Source organism: Drosophila kikkawai, chromosome 3R (assembly GCF_030179895.1).
Source record: "Drosophila kikkawai strain 14028-0561.14 chromosome 3R, DkikHiC1v2, whole genome shotgun sequence".
NCBI lineage: Eukaryota > Metazoa > Arthropoda > Insecta > Diptera > Drosophilidae > Drosophila > Drosophila kikkawai.
Window position 1 is genome coordinate 17,660,363 of NC_091731.1, and position 14,949 is coordinate 17,675,311.

Below are 14,949 nucleotides of genomic sequence, written 5' to 3' on the forward strand. Positions count from 1 at the left end.
TGACAATGCTTGATTTGAAGCAATTTTAAGGTAAATCAAAAGAACAAATAATTTAGATAAATATTCATAATTTATGAATTTTATTTATTCCGATTTTTGAGATATTAAAGCACGTAAAGAGAATAAATTAAATGAATTTTTATTAAACCACAAAACATTCAAACTTTTCAGGAGTAATTAAGGGATTTTAAAATTTTCAGCAAAACCAAGCTTTATTTTTATAAATGAAATATTAATATTATTAATAGTTGATGTGAATAAACGAAATATGAAAACCTTGAATGTTTTTTTTCTACATTTTAAACAAACTACATTGAAACCATCCCTCTTTCCTCATTAGCAAAATCCGTTTAAGGGAAGCTCGTCGAGCGTGAATGATAATGCTTTTATATAAAAAATGTACACACAAATTTTAGAAAGTCCCCCCTGGAACACCAATGCTTATACTTTTGTTTTTCCATTTTGTGTGCCGCGGATTATCCCAGCACTTTGTCAAATGGAACGCCCAAGGGTATTTAAGCATCGTTATAGTAGAGTAACTTTTTTATTTTCGCCTCGGCTGGGGCTTTGCTCCTTTCCCGCACAGGTGTGTCCTTCCCGGGCTGGTTGTCCATTTGTTGGATCCCTGTTTTTTGCCCTGTTTTGTTTCGTGTCGCTCTCGCTAATTAAAACTTCATGAGTTGCATTTTAGCTGACGGTGAAAAAAAGCCCTCGGTTCGTTGCGGTTTAAAGTTGCCAGCGATGTTAACTAGCTTAAATCGGGCTATTTGTGCTGCGATTAATGAGGGCTTGCCTGGATCTGGATCTGGGTTTGAGTGTTAACACCCGTGGGCCACAGGAAATGTTCTGACGGCATGCCGAGCAGTAAATGATTTGTCCTACCGCACTTGACGGCGTGTTTTTGTGTATAAATGTCAAACGGCAGGCGGCGCTTTGATGAATGTAATTAATTAATTAAATGCTTGCTTTAATAGAACCCACATTGTGCGGGCTTGAATGGATGAATAGTGGGAGCTGAATGTGCGGTCGGGTATTGATTTTCCACGCATGATTTCCAGCAGCCGCAGACTAAAATCTGACATTAACAGAGCTGATGCTGTATGGTATATATACATATTGCCCGCTGAGTGTTTGACTTTGGCCTGAATAAATTATTATAAGTGTGCATTAACAATTAGCTGAATACTAAGTGGGTTAAGTGATTCAAAAATTTCAATTGGAATTGATTAATATGATGGAAAATTCTTTACGTTGCTCTCTGTTTGGTTTCTGTTTCCATTTAAACAATTTTCCGGCCATGCCTGAATACATCATCTGGCCAAATACAATTAAAAGCGAAATTACATTTTATGTTCGCAGTGAAAACTACAACTGGCACAGCAATTGGCAGTAGCTAGGAAAAAGGGAAAATAGAGCTGCGAGGCTGAATGGAAATTGCCACGCGCAAAAATACGTTATGCCCAATCCGATCCCGATCCAAGGATATTGGGGCCATTGCGTGGGACAAGGATTTACAGAAAGATGAACGAGGGGCAGCCTTTCGGGCGTGCTAATTGAATATTTGCAGGCGAGAGAAAAGTTTGGAGAACCGCGGTAAAGGGGAACCCCGGAGGGAATCTTAATTACGCAACAACAGTTGTTTCATCTTGAATTTTAAATGCGAATTGGTGGGTTCCAGCCCTCGAAGTCCCTGGAATTTTAGCCTTGAGTCATAGCCAAAAACTTTAAAGCAATCATAAATTCCATTTTGAAATAAATTAAATATTTTAAACATTTCAAAATGATTAATCCAAGGAGAATCGTTTAAATCTTTGGTTAGATAAGAAACTAATAGAACGTTTGATAGTATTTCGTATACAGTTTTTAAAATACTCACCTCATGGCAATCCCGGCTGCCACACTGGCCACCACGATGATGACCAGCAGGCCCACGCAAATGGCCACTATGGTCCAGCAGATGGCGCCGCACTGCCATAACTGGACACTGCTGACCAGCAGCCACTCATCGTACCCAGGCTGCACGGAGTGGGTTATGTATGAGCCGGTGCCTCCACCGGCCGCCGACCCATTCTCCCAACCCCGCCTGTCGCTCTCCAGGATGAGCAGGGGTCGCCACTTGTAGGTGGCCAGCGGGACATCCCTAACGATGTCCAGCACAACGAAATCATATTTGGGAATTTCTTCCACTCGATCCGATTGCGTTGCCGTAGTCACAACCAGGTCATACAGGGGGACGAGGTTGCGGTACGGATACAGCTTGTCCAGACTGGCATTGTGACGGCCAGTGGCCAATGGTTCCGCGTGGCTCCCGTTCTCCCCGCCTCCATTGGGCGTGCGAAAATTCTGCATTGTTGCCATCAAACCGGCCGCATTCAGAAAGTGTCGATGTCTGTCGCTTAGCAGAGTCAGCACCAACAGATTGCTGCTCACCATTGCCGACTGGGAGCTGGTATTCCGGTCGGAGTGCCCCTCCCTCTGCCCCTGCCTCTCCGTCCGCCCAATGCGTGTCAAATATTTGTAGAACCGATGCTCGACATCCAATGAGCTGGCCACCATGTCGATGAGGAGTATTTTGGTGTGCTGCCTCCAACGCCCCGAGGCCTCCACCTCCTCCTGCTCCTGCTCTCGCTCCTGTCGCGCCCACTCGGGTCCGATGCTGGAGAGGAGGCGTAGATTGCTTGCATCGTTCAGCGGGGCCGTGATGATAATTGCTGAAAGTTGAAGCCACACAGAGCAAAAGTTTTAATATTTTCTTCACATTATAAAAGTTATCTTAGAAAACAAATGAAACAGTAAGTGGTTTAAAATGCATTTCGAATATGTTTTAATATTTTGTCTCAATCAAGGGATTAAATATTTTTATTTATGGCCCTCAGTGCAGTGGATCCAGTGGCCAGGAGACGCGCTACTCACCTTTACCCGGCTTATCCTGCCCATGCAGGTCACGTATTGTGCTGCCAATTTCGATGCGATACGGCACATGCAAGTTGGCCGCTATGGCCAGTCCTAGGCCCCAATTGTCGTCTGAAAAATAGAATGAAAAAAGGCACTGAATAAGGGCGAGTGAGAACGGGAGGCGGAGCCGGGGACACTGTCGGATGTTGAAATTAAATTGCGTTTTTGTGGCACGTAAAGCGATGGTGTCATGTGTGTCCTGGCTGTTCCCTGATGCACCCCCTGTGCAATTTTACAGCCCGTCCTGGGTTCATAATGAGCATTTTCATGGGGTTTTGTATGCGGCTTGCTTATGCAGTCCGAATTCATTGTGACCAAAGGTGGATATGGAAGAGGATTGTGGGTATAATTAAATGCGGTACAAAAGAGTCCTAGGGGCAATCTTAAGAAGGGATTCGGATAAGGTCACTTCATGGAGTTTACCAACATTTAAAGGGAAGTTATATTATAGTATTTTGAGTTCGAATAGTAAATTTCACAGACTTATGGTAAGGAATCATATTGTGCGCGGCAAACAAATTTAAAACTTAACATTAAAAATGGTCAGTTAAAATGTAATGAAATTGTTCACAATATTATCTTGCAGCTTTAAATTTATTTTACAATTGCCTCAAGAATATAACATTTAAACAATTTCAGAATGCTGCCGGAAGAATGCATACAGCGAACTTGCACTAGCCGAACTTGCAATGACAGTTCCTGAAGCCGGGCTTCTGAGTCATTGGGAGTGCCTCAATGGCTCCCTTCTTCGCCTTGGGCTTCGGACCCTCGGGAGGAACGTCCCAGCCACCGACGTCAGCCATGAATCCGCAGTGCTTCTCCGCCGCCTTGGGACAATGACACTTGTCCAAACTGGCGGCAGCTACTCGAGCGTTGAACTCCTGCTCCGTGGTGGGGGCTCTGGGTATATATTGAATTGGATTGCAGGCCAGCACCCGCCAGTTGGGATGCGGAGCCAGGTAATCAATGCCGCTGTCCAGGATCTCCTTGGCCATTTTTTTGCAAACCACAGGATCGTCTATGGCGGCCATTAGGCGACTGTCGAACTTCTTTTCCTCCTCCGCCTGGATGCGCTTCATCTCTGCGATCTGGGCGTCCAGGTCTGCCTTGTAGCGGAGCTTTCGGCACATGATCATTTCGTGGGTGACCTCTGGATGAACGAAGCGATTCTCTGGCATTTTGTTCTCACGCAGCTCTGCATCCCAGACGAGCCTTCTCTCGTAGTCCTCACATATTTGCTTACGCAGGATTTCGTAGCACTTGTCGGCCTCTTCGCGCTTCAGCCGAATCCTTTCCTTGATATTGACCTTGGTGCAGACGTCCAGCTGGAAGAGGTCGGCGGTGCGCTCGTCCATCATCTTCTCGATGCCCAGCTCCAGGGACTGCATGCGGCGCAGATAGGCCAGGTACTCCAGAGTGGCTCTGTTGAGGTCCTTCTTGGACTGGGCAATCCTTTCATAGGCCTCAGCCTCCAGGCGCTGCGTTTCGAGGCAGAAGGCCCGATGCTCAGCCTTGTCTGCCTCCCACTCGGCCAGGCGAGCGCAGTGCTTCCGCTGAATCTCCTTGAGGAGCTCGGCCTGGTAGGCCAGCTGATCCACAGGGGCAGGCTGGTGCTCCTTGTCGAACTCCTCCAGGCGGATCTCCTCCAGCAGAGCGTTTATGACCCGCTCCTCCTCCAACTTCTCCGCAAGCGCCTCCTTTCGCTTCTCCTCGTGCTCAGCCACTTGGATGCCCAGGACGTGTTTAACTTGCTCCTGAACCTGCTGGCGCTTCAAGTCCTCGTCCGCCTGATTGCAGTCGTACTGGGCCCACCGTCGGCGATTCAGCTCCAACCACTCTTGCTCCAGCTGGCACTCTCGCCGCTTCTTTCGCTGATTCTCGAGGATCTGCTCCTCCTGGATTATCTTAGTCTCAATGAGGTCCTGATGGCGCATAGCCTGTCGAATCTCATAGCAGTCCAGCATCATCCTCTGCAGGTGCTTCTCCTCGAGGAACTTCTTCTGCTGCTTGGCCACCTGTTCCTGGATGGCGTTCACGTGTTCCTTGCGCTCATTCATGCGTGTCTTTACGGTGTTGGAGAACTCCTCTTCGTAACGCTTGTGCTCCTCGTCGAGCATCTTCTTCAGCCTCTGGCTACGCTCTTGCAGCTCCTCGGCACTGACTTGCTTCGCCTTGGCTACCAGTAGCCCGATCTGAGTGTGCAGGCTCTTCCGGTCCGTTCGCTGGATAAAGTCGAAGTGGTCCGCTCCACGACCAGAGTTATTCATCGTGGCGAGGCTATAAATCTGACTAATCAAAAAGTATATATGGAAAGGTATGGATCATGCTATGATAATTTTCTAGATGTGACTGGGTTTTAAGAGATTCGTGACGCTAATGTCAACGTAACAGCTTAAAAAGGTTTCTTTTATATTTTAATTAAAGTGATTAACTGCAGAAGAGCCCACGGGTGGTACCTCCTTGTAGCAAACCATTTCCCGATACACAACTGCCTTTTTCGTCGGATAAATGAACTTGATTTATGATGGCCCTCAGAGGGCAAAGCCACATACACAAGTACACCTTGGCAGTCCCCTTTGGGACTCCATAAAACTGACTAATATCCGCAGGGCAAGTGGTTCATAGATCATGTATAATGCTGAGCCCATAAAGTGCACTATTCCGCCAATAGATTTTCCCGCATTGTCATGCCAATGGGCAGATCTCTGAAACGGTCTCACGGCTCTGCAAAATAATTTATTATCGAAAAAACACAAAAATATGGCTAAAATCTGGGCAAACCCGTAGAAAAGCATGCATTTTCATAGCAGCTAATGAGACACAGCCCATACGCAGCGCTGTCAAAGGCATTTAATACAATTACGCAGCTTCACTGAGCTCCCGAAATTAAATTACTCTCAGGTGAAAAAGAGATTGTATTCTCTGAGCAAAATATTTAAAAACGCCTCTGGTTGATGCCAGGATTTGGCAGGCTTTTCATTTCCTTTTTCCACTTTCCCTTCCCTCTATCAACTCAATTAGCAATGCAGCTGACAACACGCTAATTAACTGAGATGTGAGCTGGAAAAACTTGCCAAAACTTGAAGGCAGCCACGTGTACAGGGAAAGCAGCAGAAGAAAATGGGAAAGAAGACGGGATGTTAAGCTTGTGCACTGAACAAAAATATAATATATTTCATGTCGAACACAGTCGACTTTAGCTTTCTTAGTAGTTTTTGAATTAATTTAAAATATAAGAAATATTATTAAATTAAAGTCAAAGTTTTACGAGTAAAGAAAGGTGTTTCCAAGGATTTTCCCGAGTGTGAGGCGCAACTTTATGGCTCAGCTAGGAGTGGGGAGTGAAAAGGAGGTAGTGAACTGCTTCTGCTCCTGCCCTTGCTCCAGCCCCTGCCCCTGCTCCTGCTCCTGCTCCTGCTCCTGCTCCTGCTCCTGCTCCTGCTCCTGCTCCTACGATTGGCAAGTGCATGTTTGCCCAAGTGCAAAATTGTGCAATTACGCAGCGCAGCAGCGACTGGCAGGGCCAAGACGTATACTGGGGAGCGGCCGAAGACGACATCCTGCGATGGCTCAGTGTGAGCCTTAGCCATATGCACTCCGACTGGGATTTTCTTTTCGCTGCCCCTGCCAGCTCCAACCCTGCCGCATTCAGGACAAAGTTGTGCGGTTGAATTTTCAGGCAATTTGCATAGTTTCCACGAACAATAACAAAACGTAATAACTGCTGGGACAAAGATAACCCGGTCGCGTGTGTGTGCGGGTGTGCGTAATAAGCCGCTGCAGCTGTTCTGTTATGTTCTGTTTAAACTGGAAGGCCGAAGGGCAGAGGGCTGCTCCTGATTTGTTTCGAGCTCCTTTTGATGCGATTCCTCAATGGCAGGGATTTCCCATTATCCGCATTTCTATATGAACTGTGAACTCAGCTCGTGTGTGGTTAATTCCTCTGCATTGCTCCTGCAAGGCCAAGGCTTTCCGCACACACGCTAGTGCTGCAGGAAAAGCCATAGGAAAAGCGCATACTTAACGCCAACTGTCTGCTGCACTCACAGTCGCACACACACACACACGCGTGGCACTCTCATGTGAACACAGATGAGTGCTCTTCATGCTCGTATTTGCATTTGTGCTTTTTCATTTTATGCATTTAAATATTCATGCGCTCGACTCAAAATTTAAATTGCGGCGCGTTCACTCGTAGCTGTGTCTGACATAATATACGCAAACAGTTGCGGCGAAATAAAAAGGTAGCTTCAACATTTTTTGTTTTGCTAATGAATAGGAAAACGTTGATTTATCTTGAACGTTTCTTGAAGTTGTTGGCAACATAAAGGCTTTCAGTCAAACGTAAACTTTTATTTAAGAGGCCAGTTTATACAATTTATTTATCAAAGGGGTAATACACCTTCATAATATGGACTATTTTAATGCATTTTTGAAATATTATTTCTCAGATATCGGACTAAACAAAGTCAACGGAACTTAAAGAATATTATGGCTTTTTATTAAGAATTTTTAAATATATATTCTTAGAATAATAGAGTAAATATTATTTGGTTTTCATTCTTTGCAAACCAAATTACTAATATTTTGACCACTGCTGTACTTGGTAGCCACACATATACATAACTACAGTGCATTTTAAATGTTTGTATGGGTTAGCCACCAGGTTTGGTCAGCCAAGCGTTGTTATTTACCAGAAACTCAACAGCAGAGGCAACAAAAAAAAAAACAGCATTCCAAAAGGGTTTCCAACCAACAAAATAAGTCAAAAAGAGAAGAATTGCATTAGAAATTCCATAATATAACAGAAGCCGCACAATTCTGCCCCACCGAGCGTCGCAATCCAGGCGGGTAAACGAAATAAATGCGACGTGCAGCGCTTTTACTCTCAGTTAGGGCTAGTTAGGAAGTTGCTTCTTTCTCCCTTTGTTGTTGCCAAAATAAAAAAATCGAAAAGATAAACGGTAAAAATTGTGGCTGAAAACACGCAGAAGCACAAATAAACGGCCAGGCAGGTAAATAAATTGGCCACAACCATAAAAAAGGGGGAAACAAACTGTAGCAGATTGTAGATGCATACGGGATCCGCTTCCATTTATCTCTAAGCCGCGGAACGCCCGTGCCTGTTCCGTCCAAATGCAATCAACACATGTCGCACGTGGCGTATACGTTATATCATTTGCATAGGCATACGCCATGCGCCATGTGTCATGCGAAATGATGTCAACAATTGAATCCCAAATGCGAGCTGGCTGAGGAAGCTTTATATTCGAGTTGAAGGGAAAGAGTCCCAGCCGACGACCTCTTGCCATTAAATGGCCATCATAAACTTGTTCCTCCATCAAAACCAAGTTTCAGTTCACAGATGGCACCGCACATGTTCCATCAAACGGCACTTGTGTTAACCCAAAAGGCTGCCAAAACTTTGGGTGCACATTACTTAAAATATTCACACATTTACTGGGTCCGGAGGGACATTAAAAATTAAGCCATCATTTACCCAGAACGCCTGCCACGAAAGATATGTATGCCACAGAGTTTCTTTTTATTTAATTGAGCATTTTCAAGCCTTATCGGCACAACTTCAGCCTGGAAAAACACAACCCAGAACTTTAACATAATTATGTTAATATGCGTGTGTGTGCTTTTCTGGTAGTGGAAAAACTTGCCGAGTACTTTCCAGCTGTACTCTTGGCAGTTTTCATTGTTAATGGGGGCGGCGGGTGAAAAAGTTGCTGCAGTCCATCGAAATGCAATTAAAGTTGCAAATTGCTTTTGCGCGTACACACAATTTACATAATGCAGGCGATATAATCTTTGAGCACAAAGTTTCCCGCCAAGTTCTGAGCAGTTCAATTGATTGGATCCCCCACATTGTCATGGTCCTCGTCAATGGCTTGTTGTTGATATGTAGATATGCAGATAAAGATACAGATAGACGAGCAATGAAATTTTCTTTTGGATCACACGGCCAAAGTCACAGTGAAAGTCAAACCAATCAGCGTGAAAGCCGGGCCAATAAATCGCCGGCATATGGCTCTTGGTTCCTGGCTCCTGGCCAGTAGACACCTTTTTATGGCCTTCGACTCCATTAGCTGTCACTTAGCGTAAAGCAAACCATAAATAGGCGGACGGCAACGGCAACTCGCGCTAATTACGCTGTCATAAAGGCGAATCCGCGCCGATGTTGATGGGCGTTGCCCAAAAGTCGGCCTGCCCGACCCATCACGTTAATTGTTAAACACTTGAGATTAATGTCCAGTTGCGGGCGAGGGGTGGGTATTCAGCAGCATCCTCCGGTTTATGGCCTATTTATAGACAAAGATGTTGCAGCATTATTCATAAAAATGTTTCCAGTCTCCACCTAAGGCAACCCAGCAGGATTCATGGGGGCATAAATCAAAGGAGGTGCGTGTGGCGTCCTCCTCTTCCTGTTTGGCCAACTAAGCGCCCATCAAGGACCTCAGACCCGGGTCCTGGCGCTTCCATTCCTCATTCACCCAGCACAGATGTGCGTTCTCTTGGCGTGAATCTGACTCGGTCACGTTCTATGGATACTAAATGTGTTTGATGTGTGCGTTTCTGGTGGGTTTCTGAGTTTCAGAAGAACACTGTCCAAAAAGGGAGATTTTTGTATTTCAATTTAATTTTTTTTTCAAATAAACATGAAACTTTTCTTGCTCTTTTTTTTACATTTATTTTTAATGTATTATTATTTTTGAATAATTTCCTTAAGTTTAACTGCATATAAATAGACTGTTTTGGAATCATCATCTTAAGAATATGTCAAAATGTCGTTGACTAATAAAAGAAAGACTATCCTCAAACTTTTACAACTCACAAAACTACCCTCTTTGGTGTACACTTGAAGATTTCTCCATCTTTAGGTTACTTTCTTGGTTCTATTCCAACACAGAACTTTAACTGCTGTCTGACTGATTTTATTAGCTGGCATTTGATTCTCCAGCCCCACTCCAAGATGGTCGGTAGCTCCTTTATGCCCACACCAGCGATGACATCTCAATTTGCGTAAGGTTTCTCTGTTTGTTTTGCTCTGGATTTACATTTTGTGCCCCGATGTCTCAGCTCTGCGTTTGCGGTTTGCGTTGGCTTTTATTTTATAACTTTGTTTTTATGCCATTTCTCAGTTGCTCAGCTGCTGTCACATAATTTGCACTTTTTACTTTCTTCTGCTTTGTTTTGCCACAGATAAATGGAGAGGAGGCAAGAGGTCAATAAACTTGGTCAGTTGAGAAATGGCCGGCACTTGGGTAAAAAGAGTGAGATAAGTACACTCGGAAAAATTCATCTGCTTGCAAAAAAATTAGAGTAAATTAGTTAGCTCTATCTTAAATAGATCTGAGAGATCTGGCATAGATAGACATTGCTTCATATGCTTACCTTAAGATTTGATATCATACAAATATTGGATAAATAAAATTAAAAAGAGCTTCACAAACTAATAAGGTATATGTGAATTTGTCAAGGACCCCTCTTCATCAGTGCTTATTTGGTATTGAAATCGTTGAGTAATCGAAATTAATTGTCAGAAGATGTTTGCCAAGTGACTTCTGTTTTCGATTAACCTTTAATTAAATGGCTCCGTGTGATTGGCAGTTAAGCTAATTAGGCGACATGAGAGATATTTAAGCAGGGAAAGCTGGCTGGTACATAGTTCGCCTGATTTGCCGCGGCCACCTAATTAAATTTCAAATGCGGCAGTGTCAACTTAATGGTCCTCTTTCCGCCTGCTCGTTGCCCCGCCCCCTGTCACCATATCCACAGTATATATATCTCGCTATCTTTATGTGCCTGTCAGCGTTTGTGCAAACACTCGACACACACACATACTGCCCCCACACTAACACAGCGGCAGTGTTAATCATAATAATGTCACCACTAATTGCATTGCGTATACGCACACGTGTACTTAGACTTCTCTACGAGCAGCTTCCTTCTGTCCACATTCCGCCACCTCCTCTCTTTCCTCCGCCCCCTAATTCCTGACGACCCCATAATTTGGCATTACGTGGGCGCGACCCTGCCATAGCCACGCCCACATCTGTCGCTCGTCGGGCTCCTCCGGCAAATGTGTTTATTTAACATTTAAGCAAGCAGCTTTTGCCTTCTAACCATAAAATGGGAATTGGGAATGAGCGACCTGGGATACCGTGGGATACGATGGGTTGGGATCTGGCTAGTTGGCTTCCCTCTTATATGTGCGCTTATAATTGAGCGGGGAAAATTAGTCAGAATAGTTGGCTTGGTTGCCGAGAAAACAACAAACTTTTGGCGCAAGTCATTAGAGCTTAAATAGAAATGATTAAACTTTGTAGAGAGTTTTTATTATAATTTTTTTTGAGAATTTCGATAGGCAAAGGTGGAGTTCCTGGAAAAAAATATATGTAAAGCCAAAGTGTATATCAAAGCAAAAATTAAAAACTAATTAAATCTAAAAATTTTTACGAAACTAAAACGTTTAGATCAAGTTTCTTGTGACCTTTTTGAATTCATAAATTTTGAATATAATGAATAAAAATTTCAATAGAAAAAGCTCTAAACTTTGTAATAACAATAATAGCATAAGCTTTAAAAAAACAAAATATATATTTTAACTATTGTTTAGTAAATGCCGTTAAAGTTTGTGGCTTATTTATCCCAGACTTGTTTAAAAATTGATAAAATCCGCCTAGTTCTCATGGTGCCAGAAAGCCATTTAAAAGTTTAATCACTGACTCAAACTCTCCGGCACCATTACGATTTCAATTTAATTTCAAATGGAACAAAAGCAATTTCAATGCAAATGAAATGCCAAGTGATCGGCTATTAAAATGAGCGGAGCAAAAACCAAAAGCTGGGTAAAAGTTTAGAAAGGAAATGGGTAAAACTTACCGCCGACATAGATATCAACTTGCGACCAGTTCAGCTTGGCGGAAATACTCTGCACGGCCAGGGAAATTGCCTCGAATGATGGCAGAAAATTGCTGGAGATCTGTAAGAGAGAGATAAGTTCTATTTTAGACAGTCGCACGCAAGGAGATGCTTTTCCGAGTTACGGCCCAGAAATGGCATAAATGAACAACTGGGAAGTCGGGGGGCCCAGGCCCCCGGCCCCCGGCCACCCTATAAACATAACTCTCTCCCGGCCCCAGCCAGGGGTTCGCCATTGTGTTTATTCTGTTGTTGGCTCTGTTGCTTCCCATTCCCTGGCCCTTGCCACCACTTCAGCAACACCTTTTGTCTCTGTGGGAGGCTGTAAATGAAAATCTAAACACTCTAGTGTTCACTGGCTTGTTTGTTAAAGTGAAACAAATTAAATGCTCAAGCAATTAAAGAATGCCGAGGGAGAGACAGAGGGGTTTGGATGTACACTTGGCAATGGGAAAAGGTGTGCATCTTGTGGCTAGGAATCTTAGTTAGTGTTTAAGTTAAAGCATTCTTAAGCATTTATTATTCACTATTTATATTCTACATACTTACTTCTTTGCATCAGTAATAATGATTAGACATGGTGACGTGATTTGTGTTGATTTTTGTTTTTTTTTTTTTGCTTGTAGGACCCATCAGACAAATATCCAAGCAACATGGCCATAGACAATTCAATCATGTTTAATCAAAGCATTAGAGCAACTGGCTCCAATCAATAATCGAGGCCGAGTCCCCTCATATACAAGTATTTCCCTCCCCTACCACTCGTAATCATCGTCGTGCTGGAGCATAAAAGGTCCTTGCTCGTTGGAACTTGGGTGGGAAAAAATTCGATTTTCCCTTGGCATTGATAAGGGCCAGTTCAGCCGCCGGGTCGGTGGAGGCTCAGCTCGTCGATGGAAGACAGCGGACTGTCAGGAACCCAGCTTTAAGTTGGTTTTTGTACCTTTTTGACCTTTTTTTCCCCCAACTTGTTTTTCATTTTTGTTTAGACTCATTTGTCGGCATGATTTGAGTTTGAGTTCGGCAGGACAGCTGCCTGTTGGATGTTAGCCGTTGGCCTGTTGGCCGCTTCATTATTTTGGCAGACGAAATAAATTGAAAAACGTTTGAGAAAATACGTGTAGGCAGCTTGGACACATACAATTTTCTACAAAATTGAATTTCAAAAGCAGCAGCGACAACAACAACACCGGAAGCAATCAGAGGGTCCAGTGCTGGGGGGAGGGAGTTGCTTCTAAATTGAAAGGCTTTCGATGTGATTAGGCAATGATTTTTCACAATTGCTCTTTCTTGTTTTTCTTCTTTCATCCCTAAGCATTATGAAGAATAAATAATGCTCATAATGACGATTAGCTTTTGGCCAACTGACCGTACACTTTTAATATATATTTGAAGAATACATATATCTTAACCTGACTCTTACCTCTATCCCAATATCTAGGTGTTATTGGCATTAAGTAGCATTTTGATTTATTTTTTGAAGTCCAAATGAGCCGAAACCCCCTTGTAATTTAGTGGCATTGTTAACAATTATTGGTTCCTGCCTTGCTGGTCCTTTTGCCACCAATAAGCCGTGCCAAAGTTCGAAAAACTTTCGACCGGGCAACAATAGAGGGAGAGTGCTCCTACAGAGGGGCGGCGTAATGCGGCAAATTGTTAAAACAATTGCAACAATTTGGCATCGAAGTGCATTTCGGACGTCTATTGACACAACGTGACCAGCCATTGCAACCAGGGCATTTACTGGTATTAAGTACACCCCTTTGGCGCCCCCTCGATGCCACGCCCCTGGAAGCTGGCTAAGTGCACTTGGGAAATTTAAAAGGAAACTATGGGAAAGTGGGACGCTGCTGTAGCTTTGTTGTTCGGACTTTGTTTTATGGCTCGGACAAATTGTTTAACGTTCAATCAATTTAATTAATTTGGCTGGCGGAAGGAAATATATATTATTTTGTCAAGCAGCCGGAAAATGAGTTTTCCTTGCGCTTTTTCCCTCCAGCCTGCCTGATTTCTTCTTCCTGTTCTTTGGCATTTATTCACAGGTGAATTGCTTTTGGCCCCCAGCCGAAATGTTATGCAAAGGAGGCGAGAGCGCCAAAAAAAAGAATCAACATTAATCACAGCTCAGCAAATATTTGACATTTGCCAGCCTCTTTGGCAGATTGTCGAAGGCGCAGAGGCCAAAATTCCAGGGTCTCAAACCCGCCAAAATCCGATGCTTGGCTTATCCCCAATTCAACTCAGGCGGCGTCTTTTGTAGCTATATTTTAAGCATACATATATATTTTTGTTGTGCGTGTATATCTTTTGCTGCTTTACAACTCGCTACACATAACAGCTTTGTAAACTTATTCACATGTTATTAATTCAGTTAGGGGCGTGTGCACATCCACACAAAACATTTCAATTGGTCTTTTGTGGCCATTTCTATATACACACGCATAGCGAGGACGAATTTATTTATGAGGGCTTATTAAATTTATTTCTGTTGAAGGGTTGACAATGAGATTAGGGCAACACTTTGAGGGGTAAGATGGAGGTCTAACGATAGTTTTCAATGCTGGTTAACCCTCATCTAATGGCAGATATATACTTTGCTCTAAACTCTTCTTGCTAATCAAGAAGTGACCAAAATAGGGACAGCTTTAAAGGTTCAAGGTATTTAAAGTCTGTAAATGTAATACATTTTCCTCGAAATAAAGTTCAAAAGGGATCGTAAAGTTCAGTTTCTTTTGAGGCTGTCAGGGAATTCGGTTGCTTATTCATTTTCAATAAGAAATAACCAACAGCTGGCGCAGCCAGATAAAAATTAATGGCGGAATTCTGTTCGTTTTTTTTGAGGGCCGTCATTATTATCAATACGCAATAAGAGAAAAGCAAAACTTTGGCGACGGGCACTTAATTCGCTGTCATTTAACCGAGGATAAATGACCAGGACATGCGGCTGCAGCAAACCCATTAAGATGCCGCAAAAGAGCAGACGAACGATGAAGTTTTGGCCTACATCGGACAGCTCTTTTCTTCTGCAATTCCAGGAGGTGATAGTCTCCAGACAAGGTCGGA

At 43.5% G+C, this 14,949-nt stretch overlaps 2 protein-coding genes across 2 annotated transcripts in view; both read right to left on the minus strand.

Moving 5' to 3' along the window:
- The window catches only part of LOC108080814 (uncharacterized), a 78,498-nt gene that overhangs the window by 4,771 nt on the left and 58,778 nt on the right, over nucleotides 1-14,949 (minus strand). The window contains exons 4-6 of the mRNA XM_070287330.1: nucleotides 11,848-11,947; nucleotides 2,914-3,024; nucleotides 1,877-2,711 (exon numbers count right to left, since the gene is read on the minus strand). Of these exons, the coding sequence (XP_070143431.1) occupies nucleotides 1,877-2,711; nucleotides 2,914-3,024; nucleotides 11,848-11,947 (1,046 nt within the window). The remainder of the gene's footprint in view (nucleotides 1-1,876; nucleotides 2,712-2,913; nucleotides 3,025-11,847; nucleotides 11,948-14,949) is intronic.
- Nucleotides 3,531-5,323, minus strand: LOC108080815 (cilia- and flagella-associated protein 53). Its single transcript, XM_017175717.3, has one exon. The coding sequence runs from the start codon at nucleotides 5,220-5,222 to the stop codon at nucleotides 3,630-3,632; it is 1,593 nt and encodes a 530-aa protein (XP_017031206.1). The 5' UTR covers nucleotides 5,223-5,323; the 3' UTR covers nucleotides 3,531-3,629.

Bases quoted from the DNA above. Each gene is read 5' to 3' on its own strand.
- LOC108080815 (XM_017175717.3), bottom strand. From the start codon at position 5,222: ATGAATAACTCTGGTCGTGGAGCGGACCACTTCGACTTTATCCAGCGA.